Here is a 12,880-nt window from a genome sequence, read left to right on the forward strand (position 1 = left end):
GACGCGGATTCCAGGAAAGGCGTGGAAGGCCTACCCTTCACAGGAGAAGCCTTATTTGGAGACGAACTAGACAAATGGATCTCCAAAGCTACTGTGGGTAAGTCTACATATCTTCCTTCTGCACCTCCCCCAACTAGGAAGACCTACTCAGGACCTACTCTACAGTCCTTTTAGACTGCCAAGTTTAAGGGCAAAGCCAGAGGATCTACTGCAGCCAACAGAGGCGCTAGAGGTAAACCACACAAACCAACAACTGCCGGTTCTCAGGAACAGATCTCCAGCTCTGCTTCCGCAAAGCCTTCCGCATGACGATGGAACGCGATGCCTACTGAAAAGAATAAAAAGGGAAGAAATTCAAGCAATTCTTATTGCTCCGGACTGGCCAAGAAGGGCCTGGTATGTGGACCTCCTGGAGATGATCCTCGAAGATCTATGGCCTCTACCTCTTTGCGAGGATCTTCTGCAACAGGGCCCGTTCATCTATCAAGACTTACCATGTCTACGTTTGACGGCATGGAGGTTGAACGGCTGATTCTTGCCAGGAGAGGTACTTCCCCATGGTACTAAATGGATCCCCAGTAACTTCTAGGACGTAAGAAAAAATAGGATTTTAATTACCTACCGGTAAATCCTTTTCTCGTAGTCCGTAGAGGATAGCTGGCGGCCGCCCCATGCTTCGTTCTTCCTGCACTGTTACTTGGTTAAGTATTCTGGTTTGGTTCAGCTGTTGCTGTTCCTGTTTCAAGTCTGGTTAGCATGGCTTTCCTCTAGATTGTGTGTGCTGGTTCGGAATCTCACCACTATCCTTATCTATCCTTCTCTCAAAGTATGTCCGTCTCCTCGGGCACAGGTTCCTAGACTGAGTCTGGTAGGAAGGGCATAGCGGGAGGAGCCAGCCCACACTATCAAATTCTTAATGTCCCATGGCTCCTAGTGGACCCGTCTATACCCCATGGTGCTAAATGGAACCCCAGTATCCTCTACGGACTACGAGAAAAGGATTTACCGGTAGGTAATTAAAATCCTATTTTTTACCTAACCCTAAACCCCCTCCTTGCAGCCTAATCCTAATCCCCCCCCTCTTTCCAGAGCCTAACTCTCCCTTCTTAGTGCCTAAACCTAACCCTCCGTCCAGTGGTGCTTGACCCTAAACCTTCTCCTCGCAGCCTAACCCTACCGCCATAGTCTACTCCTAACCCCCCTTGTGGAACATAAAGCTAACCCGATCCACCCATCCCCGTCGCCAATCCCTAACCCTCCTGGCTATACTTACCTTCAGGATTCAGAATGTTGGGATTCTGGCGTGGGGCTGTTGTTGACCTGGTCGGAATTCCGGTGTCGGTGATCTGACGGGTGACAGGATTCCTGCGTCGGTATTCCGACTGGCGGGATCTTGATCGTATACCGACTATACATAGGGATGGCTAGCTGTGTAATATATGCTTTTATGCTGTACATGTGTTTTATCAGTCCCGTCCCAATGGACACCCTCATTTGTCTATTCCTCTTGTGCCCACTCAGGGGTGTTTCTCATTCCCTACCTGCTGATTGTCTTCGTTGGAGGAATTCCGGTTTTCTTTTTGGAAATTGCTTTGGGTCAGTTCATGAAGCAAGGAGGAATTGCAGCCTGGAACATCGCGCCACTTTTCAAAGGTAACCCACCCCCTAGAGCGCACTTACATTTCCATGGACAGTATTCCACCTGCCGGTGCCTAAGGGAGTCTGACAACAGTTTAATTTAAAATATATTTCCCAATTTGCCCCAATTGCATATCTTGTGACACATCCTGTGAGTGACATACACCCCTAGACGTCTGCGTGTCTCCCCTTCTACTAACACAGCTTTGGAGGTACAAGCCGTTGTGGGGGAGGAGGACAAACGCCTCCCGGCCAACCCTGCTCCTGCTCAAAGGCCCCTAGAATCGTAGTGCCCTGGGCAGCTGCCCAGCATGCCTTTACCTTAGGATGGCCTTGGGGAGATGTATCAAACCTTCTACAGAGGACAGGTGGATAAGTTGCCCGTAGAATGCACATGAGAAATGGTATCTAGAATCTGATTGGTTGTTGTGGGTAGCACCTCCACTAATCCTCTTTAGAAGACTTGCAACCTCTCTCGAATTATCCCACTCATTGCAGTATGACAAGATGCACATAATCAGGGGCATACAGTAACCATGATCTATTGTAGCATAAAACTTAAATACATCCCACCCTCTTTCGCCTGCATAATAGCATCTGTGATTGCCAGTATTCCCATAGACTTCAATAAGCAATGCCTTATATAGACGGTCATCAGCTTTACCCACGCAGTCACTACAGTAACCAGGCGCAAGACTCAACCAAACCAGTTATCTGACAGCACCACTAAACCGCAGATGAAACCCATGAAATTCCATCTATATATTCATCATTCCCTGAGGACGCAGTAACCACAGGCTTTTTAAATAGCTTCCACTCAGACAATAGCCTGCGTCAACCACAACCCATTAAAGGACACGTCACTCGCGGTTTGTAAGCTGTAATCGGTGACTCAACCAAGAGGCCCAGAGAAAACAGTTCAAATATTTACAATAAGCGATTGGAGGATTGACCCACTATACTTGACCTTTCTATAGAGAGACTAACATTTAGGTCTGTCTACAGAAGCATCCAAATTTAAAGTCATTGAGGCGTCTGTCTTAGTTTTCCTGCTGATCTTACGAAATTTGCAATCATCTCTGGTTCTGCATCATCCATCCCATTTGTAGAGGTACAACCATCTATAGCTACATTGTAACCCATACATCTAAGATTAAACTACCAAAATTATTTTAAAAAAATTCAGTCCAGTTGATGCAATAAAAATTTAAATAAACCGAAAGTGAAGATGTAGCAGAAAATAAACAAACAAATAAATAAATAATAACTAAATGTAAACTAATGCTCCTTGTTGAGCCACGGATTTTCGGCCCTCATTCCGAGTTGTTAGCTCGCTAGCTGCTTTTAGCAGCATTGCAAACGCTAGGCCGCCACCCTCTGGGAGTGTATCTTAGCTTAGCAGAATAGCGAACGAAAGGTTAGCAGAACTGCTAATAAATAATTCCTTGCAGTTTCTGAGTAGCTCCAGACCTACTTCTAGATTGCGATCAGCTCGGTCCGTTTAGTTCCTGGTTTGACGTCACAAACACGCCCTGCGTTCGGCCAGCCACTCCCCCGTTTCTTCAGCCACTCCTGCGTTTTTACCTGGCACGCCTGCGTTTTTTAGCACACTCCCTGAAAACGCCATGTTGCCGCCCAGAAACACCCACTTCCTGTCAATCACTCTACGATCACTCGAGCGTTGAAAAAACGTCGCTCGAGCTTGTGTAAATCTACTAAGTTTTGTGTTAAATAACTAAGCGCATGCGCATTTTCTACCTAATCGATCCGTTGCGAAAAACGGCAACGAGCGAACAACTCGGAATGACCACCTTCTTTTTTTATTTACCAACAAGCCAAACATTTTTGAACTGTTTACTGGTCTAAACTAATTTGCCCGAAATATCATTTTCAAATATCATTGAGCTGAAAAGTAATAACTGATCGTTATTTACAATTCTATAAAATATAACCAAAGTGAGGTTAATGTAACAGATCACCTGTAAAACACCTGCATTTACACCAATGTGGTCCCTGTCCATCTCAGGAGCCTGCTTGATGAAGTTTTGCATTACTGTACCCTGTGATAGACAATTTCTAATGTCTTTCTGATAGACACTATAAAACATTGGGGGAGATTTATCAAAGCTTGGGAGAGAGATCAAGTATAGAGATATAAAAGCACCAACCAATCCGCTCCTAACTGTGATCTTTCAAACTCCTTAAAATGTCATAAGTTGAGTGGTTGGTACTTTATCTCTCTCCACTTTATCTGACTCCAAACTTTGATAACTACCCCCCATTATTTCTAAGAACATTATAAAAAGTGTAGAAAAGGTTACTAAGGGTAAATTGCGATAAAGAAAATCGGATTATCTAAAGAACGCCTGGAGAATTATTAGTAATAGAAGTGACTAAACCGATTATGTTGAGTTAACAGTGGATCCCAGTTTAGCTATCAACAAGTCTCTAGTATAATAAACATTAATTGAATATCAATATAGCAACACAAAATGTAAATTACTAAACGTGTTGGCAGCAATTTTTTAGTATTCAGTTAAAGTTACAGACTCTCAGCTTTTATGGTTGTGTTTTAACGCCTACACTTTCCTCCCTTTATACTATTTATCCCAAACGGCCCCTGCCAGGAGCTGAGATTTAATGTGAGATACGCACTACGCCCACGGGCGAGTTTCGACAGTACTGTTTTGAGACATACGTTTCCTATTGAAGCAATGTATAATTCAACTGTTGCTTGTGGTACGTTACACTTGCACCAAGAGACTTCACAGAGTCAAAGACCACTTTAAATTTTTGTGCACCCTTTTTAAGTGACATTTGTGCCTTTTCCCTTCTATTGTTTCCGATACAGCATTACTGTATCTGGTCATTTGTGTACAATATTAACTATGCAAAGAAATAAAAACACAGAACCAAGAAACTACAGAAAAAGTGCTTTGAGTTGTGTTAGTATTTTTTTCTTCTGAAGTTTCATTTATGCGCCCTGTGACCTTACAAGGTAAAAACCGGCGCGTGTTTCTAATGAGGCAGGATAAAAAAAAGCAGTAGGCTTGTTTGGCTCTAGCGGGTAGCGTGTGCTGCATTATTAGGGGCAAATTTACTAAAGCTTCTAAAACAGAGAATTGGTGATGTTGCCCATAGCAACCAATCACATATGCTCCAAAATGACCCATTCCAATAGGTACAAAATGCTCTGATCCTGGATTTCCTTGCCGGTGGCAGTTGTAGAGCTGTGGCTGTAGTACAGTGCAAAATTCAAATAGGGGAGCCACACCAACTGCGGACGGCGATGTTTGGCAGTGTTTGGAGCAGCAGTTGCTATGGGCAACATCACCAATTCTCTGTTTTAGAAGCTTTAGTAAAGTTACCCCTTAGATTGTTATCTCGACAGTATCTAATTGATGTTGACGTTCCACAGGTCTTGGCTTTGCGTCAATGGTGATCGTGTTCTTCTGTAACACCTATTATATTATGATTCTGGTCTGGGGCCTCTACTACCTGGTACACTCCTTCTCCAACACCTTGCCCTGGGCTACTTGTGGACATCCCTGGAACACAAAGGAGTGTACCGAAGTCTTCCTTCCAGACCAGTGCTCCAATGATACTACAGCTAACAGCACCGACTCCAGCGGCGTGTACAACATCAGCTGTGACGCTCTTCTTAACAAACGTTCCCCCGTCATCGAGTTCTGGGAGTGAGTATTCAGGAGGACACAGGTCCTGGGATATATAAGTAGTATCAGGTGACATACAGATGGACGTAACAATATTAAATGTAAATAAGAACTGTCAGAGTCTATGGGGTAACTGTAATAGGGCCCGAGCTGACGGAGGTGCAGGACTTTGGGCGAGAATGCCCGTATTGTTAAAGCGGCACTCATGACATTTACAAGGCAAAACCAACCTGTTTTTTCCTTGTAAATTATTACCGCTTTAACAATAAGGACATCTTGCTACATTTATCTCCATATATCATAGTCATGACTGCCTTTTCCCAATTTTGGACATACAGGTGGAGCCTGGCTCATCTAGCCTTCTCTGCTGCGACCGAGGTTTATTAGAATAAGCCTTTCATCTATTGTTCTCAGCTGAAATACAATACAGAGAGAACAATACAGCGGGGGATTAAGTCATTACAGCAGGGGATTAAGTCCGACAGTACTGGCTCTATTAAAGGGATAGATGAGCAGGGCTCCATCTGTACACCCTCACTTCATGTATTCTTTGTTATTCAGAACAATATTCCCCATTTTTGTCTATCACAGGGGTTTTAGTGCTTTGTTGTTTGTAGAAGTATTGTGATGTGTGTTTTATGTTTGTATCCGGCAGCCAGACATTTGTGACAAAAATAATAAGATTTTACTCACCGGTAAATCTATTTCTCGTAGTCCGTAGTGGATGCTGGGGACTCCGTAAGGACCATGGGAAATAGCGGCTCCGCAGGAGACTAGGCACAGCTAAGAAAGATTTAGGACTACCTGGTGTGCACTGTCTCCTCCCACTATGACCCTCCTCCAGACCTCAGTTAGGATACTGTGCCCGGAAGAGCTGACACAATAAGGAAGGATTTTGAATCCCGGGTAAGACTCATACCAGCCACACCAATCACACCGTACAACTCGTGATATGATACCCAGTTAACAGTATGAACATAACAGAGCCTCTCAACAGATGGCTCAACAATAACCCTTTTAGTTAATGATAACTATATACAAGTATTGCAGACAGTCCGCACTTGGGACGGGCGCCCAGCATCCACTACGGACTACGAGAAATAGATTTACCGGTAAGTAAAATCTTATTTTCACTAACGTCCTAGTGGATGCTGGGGACTCCGTAAGGACCATGGGGATTATACCAAAGCTCCCAAACGGGCGGGAGAGTGCGGATGACTCTGCAGCACCGAATGAGAGAACTCAAGGTCCTCCTCAGCCAGGGTATCAAATTTGTAGAATTTTGCAAACGTGTTTGCCCCTGACCAAGTAGCAGCTCGGCAAAGTTGTAAAGCCGAGACCCCTCGGGCAGCCGCCCAAGAAGAGCCCACTTTCCTCGTGGAATGGGCTTTTACAGATTTAGGGTGCGGCAGTCCAGCCGCAGAATGTGCAAGTTGAATCGTGCTACAGATCCAGCGAGCAATCGTCTGCTTAGAAGCAGAAGCACCCAGATTGTTGGGTGCATACAGGATAAATAGCGAGTCAGTCTTCCTGACTCCAGCTGTCCTGGAAACATATACTTTTCAGGGCCCTGACTACGTCCAGTAACTTGGAATCCTCCAAGTCCCAAGTAGCCGCAGGCACCACAATAGGTTGGTTCACATGAAAAACTGATACCACCTTAGGAAGGAATTGGGAACGAGTCCTCAATTTCGCCTTTCCCATATAAAATACAGATAAGGGCTTTTGTCAATTCTGATACACGCCTGGCCGACGCCAAGGCCCACAGAATGACCACTTTCCACGTGAGGTATTATAGCTCCACGGATTTAAGTGGCTCAACTCAATGCGACTTCAGGAAATCCAACACCACGTTGAGATCTCACGGTGCCACTGGAGGCACAAACGGGGGCTGACTATGCAGCACTGCCTTAACAAAAGTCTGAACTTCAGGCAGTGAAGCCAGTTCCATTTTAGAAGAAAATCGATAGAGCCGAAATCTGGACCTTAATGGAACCCAATTGTAGGCCCATAGTCACCTCTGACTGTAGGAAGTGCAGAAATCGACCTAGCTGAAATTTCTCCTTTGGGGCCTTCCTGGCCTCACAGTACGCAACATATTTCCGCCATATGCGGTGATAATGGTTAGCGTTCACTTCTTTCCTAGCTTTAAATAGCGTAGGGATAACTTCCTCCGGAATTCCCTTTTCCTTCAGGACCCGGCGTTCAACCGCCATGCCGTCCAATGCAGTCGCGGTACGTCTTGGAACAGACAGGCCCCCTGCTGCATCATTTCTTGGAGTTCTGGTTACCAAGCTCTTCTTGGCCCACCCGGAACAATGAGTATAGTTCTTACTCCTCTCCTTCTTATTATTCTCATTACCCTGGGTAAGAGGCAGAGAAGGGAACACATACACCGACTGGTACACCCACGGTGTTACCAGAGCGTCAACAGCTATCGCCTGAGGGTCCTTGACCTGGCGCAATATCTTTGTAACTTTTAGTTGAGGCGGGACGCCATCATGTCCACCTGTGGCCTTTCCCAACGGTGTACAATCATTTGGAAGACTTCTGGATGAAGTCCCCACTCTCCCGGGTGGAGGTCGTGTCTTCTGAGAAAGTCTGCTTCTCAGTTGTCCACTCCGGGAATGAACACTGCTGACAGTGCTAACACATGATTTTCCGCCCATCGGAGAATCCTTGTGGCTTCTGCCATCGCCATCCTGCTTCTTGTGCCGCCCTGTCGTTTACATGAGCGACCGCCGTGATGTTGTCTGACTGGATCAGCACCGGCCGGTGTTGAAGCAGGGGTCTAGCCTGACTTAGGGCATTGTAAATGGCCCTTAGTTCCAGAATATTTATGTGTAGGGAAGTCTCCTGACTTTTCCATAGCCTTGGAAGTTTCTTCCCTGTGTGACTGCCCCCCAGCCTCGAAGGCTGGCATCCGTGGTCACCAGGACCCAGTCCTGTATGCTGAATCTGCGGCCCCCTAGAAGATGAGCACTCTGCAGCCACCACAACAGCGACACCCTGGCCCTTGGAGACAGGGTTATCCGCCGATGCATCTGAAGATGCGACCCGGACCACATGTCCAACAGATCCCACTGGAAAATCCTTGTATGGGACCTGGCGAATGGAATTTCTTCGTAAGAAGCTACCATCCTTCCCAGGGCTCGCGTGCATTGATGCACCGACACCTGTATACGTATTAGGAGGTCTCTGTCTAGAGACGACAACTCCTTGGACTTCTCCTCCGGGAGAAACCCTTTTTATCCTGTTCTGTGTCCAGAACCATACTCAGGAACAGTAGACGCGTCGTAGGAACCAGCTGCAACTTTGGATATTCAGAATCCAGCCGTGCTGTTGTAGCACTTCCCGAGATAGTGCTACTCCGCCGAACAACTGCTCCCTGGACCTCGCCTTTATAAGGAGATCGTCCAAGTACGGGATAATTATTTCGGCCATTACCTTGGTAAATACCTCGGTGCCGGGGACAGACCAACGGCAGCGTCTGGAATTGGTAATGACAATCCTGTACCACAATTTTGAGGTACTCCTGGTGAAGAGGGTAAATAGGGACATGCAGGTAAGCATCCTTGATGTCCAGTGATACCATGAAATTCTCCAGGCTTGCAATAATCGCCCTGAGTGATTCCATTTCGAACTTGAACCTTCGTATATAAGTGTTCAAGGCTTTCAATTTTAGAATGGGTCTCACCGAACCGTCTGGTTTCGGTACCACAACATTTTGGAATAGTAACACCGGCCTTGTTGAAGGAGGGGTACCTTGATTTCACCTGCTGGAGGTGCAGCTTGTGAATTGCCGCCAGTACTACCTTTCTCCGAGGGCAGCAGGCAAGGCTGAGGTGAGGTAACGGCGAGGGGGAGTCGCCTCGAACTCCAGCCTGTATCCCTGTGATACTATTTGCAGAACCTAGGGATCCACCTGTGGGCAAACCCACTGGTCCCTGAAGTTCCCGAGACGCGCCCCTACCGCACCTGTCTCCACCTGTGGAGCCCCAACGTCAAGCGGTGGACTCAGAGGAAGCGGGGGAAGATTTTTGATCCTGGGAACTGGCTGCTGGTGCAGCTTTTTCCTTCTTCCCTTGTCTCTGTGCAGAAAGGAAGCGCCTTTGACCTGCTTGCTTTTCTGAAGCCGAAAGGACTGTACCTGAAAATACGGTGCTTTCTTAGGCTGTGAGGAAACCTGAGGTAAAAAAAAATTTCTTCCCAGCTGTTGCTGTGGATACGAGGTCCCAGAGACCATCCCCAAACAATTCCTCACCCTTATAAGGCAGAATCTCCATGTGCCTTTTATAGGCAGCATCACCTGTCCACTGCCGGGTTTCTAATACCCTCCTGGCAGAATGGACATTGCATTTATTCTGGATGCCAGCCGGCAAATATCCCTCTGTGCATCCTTTATATATAAGACGACGTCTTTTATATATGCTCTATGTTAGCAAACTATTATCCCTGTCTTAGAGTATTAATATTATCTGACAGGGTATCAGACCACGCTGCAGCAGCACTATTTATGCTGAGGCAATTGCAGGTCTCAGTATATAACCTGAGTGTGTATATACAGACTTCAGGATAGCCTCCTGTTTTTTATCAGCAGGCTCCTTCAAGGTGGCCGTATCCTAAGACGGCAGTGCCACCTTTTTTGACAAACGTGTGAGCGCCTTATCCACCCTAAGGGATATCTCCCCACGTGACCTATCCTCTGGCGGGAAAGGGTACGCCATCAGTAACTTTTTAGAAATTACCAGTTTCTTATTGGGGGAACCCACGCTACTTTACACACTTCATTCATTCATCTGATGGGGGAACAAAACACTGGCTGCTTTTTCTCCCCAAAAATAAAACCCCTTTTATGTGGTACTTGGGTTCATGTCAGAAATGCGTAACACATTTTTCATTGCCGAGATCATGTAACGGATGTTCCTAGTGGATTGTGTATATGTCTCAACCTCGTCGACACTGGAGTCAGACTCCGTGTCGACATCTGTGTCTGCCATCTGAGGTAACGGGCGCTTTTTTGAGCCCCTGATGGCCTTTGAGACGCCTGGGCAGGCGCGGGCTGAGAAGCCGGCTGTCCCACAGCTGTTTTACGTCATCCAGCCTTGTAAGGAGTTGACATTGTCGGTTAATACCTTCCACCTATCCATCCACTCTGGTGTCGGCCCCACAGGGGACGACATCCCATTTATCGGCCTCTGCTCCACCTCCACGTAACCTTCCTCATCCCACATGTCGACACAGCCGTACCGACACACAGCACACACACAGGGAATGCTCTGACTGAGGACAGGACCCCACAAAGTCCTTTGGGGAGACAGAGAGAGAGTATGCCAGCACACACCAGAGCGCTATATAATGCAGGGATTAACACTATAACTGAGTGATTTTTCCCCCAATAGCTGCTTGTATAAACAATATTGCGCCTAAATTTAGTGCCCCCCCCCCCTCTCTTTTTAACCCTTTGAGCCTGAAAACTACAGGGGAGAGCCTGGGGAGCTGTCTTCAAGCTGCACTGTGAAGAGAAAATGGCGCCAGTGTGCTGAGGGAGATAGCTCCGCCCCTTTTTCGCGGACTTTTCCCCGCTTTTTTATGGATTCTGGCAGGGGTATTTATCACATATATAGCCTCTGGGGCTATATATTGTGATATATTTGCCAGCCAAGGTGTTTTTATTGCTGCTCAGGGCGCCCCCCCCCCCAGCGCCCTGCACCCTCAGTGACCGGAGTGTGAAGTGTGTATGAGGAGCAATGGCGCACAGCTGCAGTGCTGTGCGCTACCTTGGTGAAGACTGATGTCTTCTGCCGCCGATTTTCCGGACTCTTCTTGCTTCTGGCTATGTAAGGGGGCCGGCGGCGCGGCTCTGGGACCGAACATCAATGGCCGGTTCCATGCGGTCGATCCCTCTGGAGCTAATGGTGTCCAGTAGCCTAAGAAGCCCAAGCTACCACCAGTTAGGTAGGTTCGCTTCTTCTGCCCTTAGTCCCTCGCTGCAGTGAGTCTGTTGCCAGCAGATCTCACTGTAAAATAAAAAACCTAAAATATACTTTCTCTCTAGGAGCTCAGGAGAGCCCCTAGTGTGCATCCAGCTCAGCCGGGCACAGGATTCTAACTGAGGTCTGGAGGAGGGTCATAGTGGGAGGAGCCAGTGCACACCAGGTAGTCCTAAATCTTTCTTAGCTGTGCCCAGTCTCCTGCGGAGCCGCTATTCCCCATGGTCCTTACGGAGTCCCCAGCATCCACTAGGACGTCAGAGAAAAAATAAATTAAATAACTGTAGGAAGTCCCGTCGCTGTGGCTAATGACCTCTGAAGGGGATGCAGTGACCAGCCAGGACCGACGGGTATTTTGGGTGAAGTGTGTGTGGGAGGGGGTTGGGGGGTGGGCTGTAGGTGAGGTTGGATCTCACAACCTGGAAATTAAGGTAGCGGTACTTTTTATAGAATGGAATCTTCTTAAGGATAATTTCTCTTTTTATTCAGTTTACACCACTTTTTTAGTATACTTCCAATGGGCCACGTTTACATCACGTACAGTGGCTGATACCAGAGCCGTAACTACGTGTGTGCCAAGGGGGCTTGGCACACAGCGCAGTTGCCCTGGGGGCGCACGGCCAGCGGCATGTAATGAGTCAAATTGACTCATTACATGCCGCCTCTAAGTCTCTGCGCCGTGCGCCGCGCTGTGAGGATAGCAGACATCTGCGCCGGAGGCAGCGGAGAAGGAGGAGGGAGGGGGAGCAGGGAGCCGCAGCAGCGCTATGTTATTGGTAGTAAGCGCCGCTGCAGCATCCCCCTCTCCTTCCGTATTGGCTGCCCGGCAGCCAATACAGAAGGAGAGGGGGATGCTGCAGCGGCGCTTACTACCAATAACATAGCGCTGCTGCGGCTCCCTGCTCCCCCTCCCTCCTCCTTCTTCTCACCTCACCTCCTGCACCGAGGGATCTGCACGAGGAGCCTGTCAGCGGGGAGAAGGTAAGTATATTCCCCCCCCCCCCCCCTCTCTCTCTCTCTCTCTCTCTCTCTCTCTCTATCTGTCTCTCTCTCTCTCTCTCTCTCTCTCTCTCTATCTGTCTCTCTCTCTCTGTGTCTCTCTCTCTGTGTCTCTCTCTCTGTCTCTCTCTCGGACACCGCCTGCCGCAATGTGTAAAAAATGGGACTGGCTGCCGCAATGTGTAAAATGGGACTGGCTGCCGCAATGTGTAAAAGATGGGACTGGCTGCAGCAATGTGTAAAATGGGACTGGCTGCCGCAATGTGTAAAATGGGACTGGCTGCCGCAATGTGTAAAAAAGGGGGACTGGCTGCCGCAATGTGTAAAATGGGACTGGCTGCCGCAATGTGTAAAAAATGGGACTGGCTGCCGCAATGTGTAAAAAAGGGGGACTGGCTGCCGCAATGTGTAAAATGGGACTGGCTGCCGCAATGTGTAAAAAATGGGACTGGCTGCCGCAATGTGTAAAAAAATGGGGACTGGCTGCCGCAATGTGTAAAATGGGACTGGCTGCCGCAATGTGTAAAAAGGGGGACTGGCTGCCGTAATGTGTAAAAAGGGGGACTGGCTGCCGCA

The 12,880-nt window shown here is 47.7% G+C and overlaps 1 protein-coding gene across 3 annotated transcripts in view; it reads left to right on the top strand.

Moving 5' to 3' along the window:
• LOC134958471 (sodium- and chloride-dependent creatine transporter 1-like) overlaps window positions 1–12,880 on the top strand; it is a 172,954-nt gene that overhangs the window by 103,534 nt on the left and 56,540 nt on the right. For all 3 annotated transcript variants that reach the window (XM_063941115.1, XM_063941114.1, XM_063941116.1), the window contains exons 3-4: window positions 1,522–1,653; window positions 5,057–5,333. In XM_063941115.1, coding sequence (XP_063797185.1) covers window positions 1,522–1,653; window positions 5,057–5,333 — 409 coding nt within the window. The remainder of the gene's footprint in view (window positions 1–1,521; window positions 1,654–5,056; window positions 5,334–12,880) is intronic.

This window comes from Pseudophryne corroboree, chromosome 9 (assembly GCF_028390025.1).
Source record: "Pseudophryne corroboree isolate aPseCor3 chromosome 9, aPseCor3.hap2, whole genome shotgun sequence".
NCBI classification, from domain to species: domain Eukaryota; kingdom Metazoa; phylum Chordata; class Amphibia; order Anura; family Myobatrachidae; genus Pseudophryne; species Pseudophryne corroboree.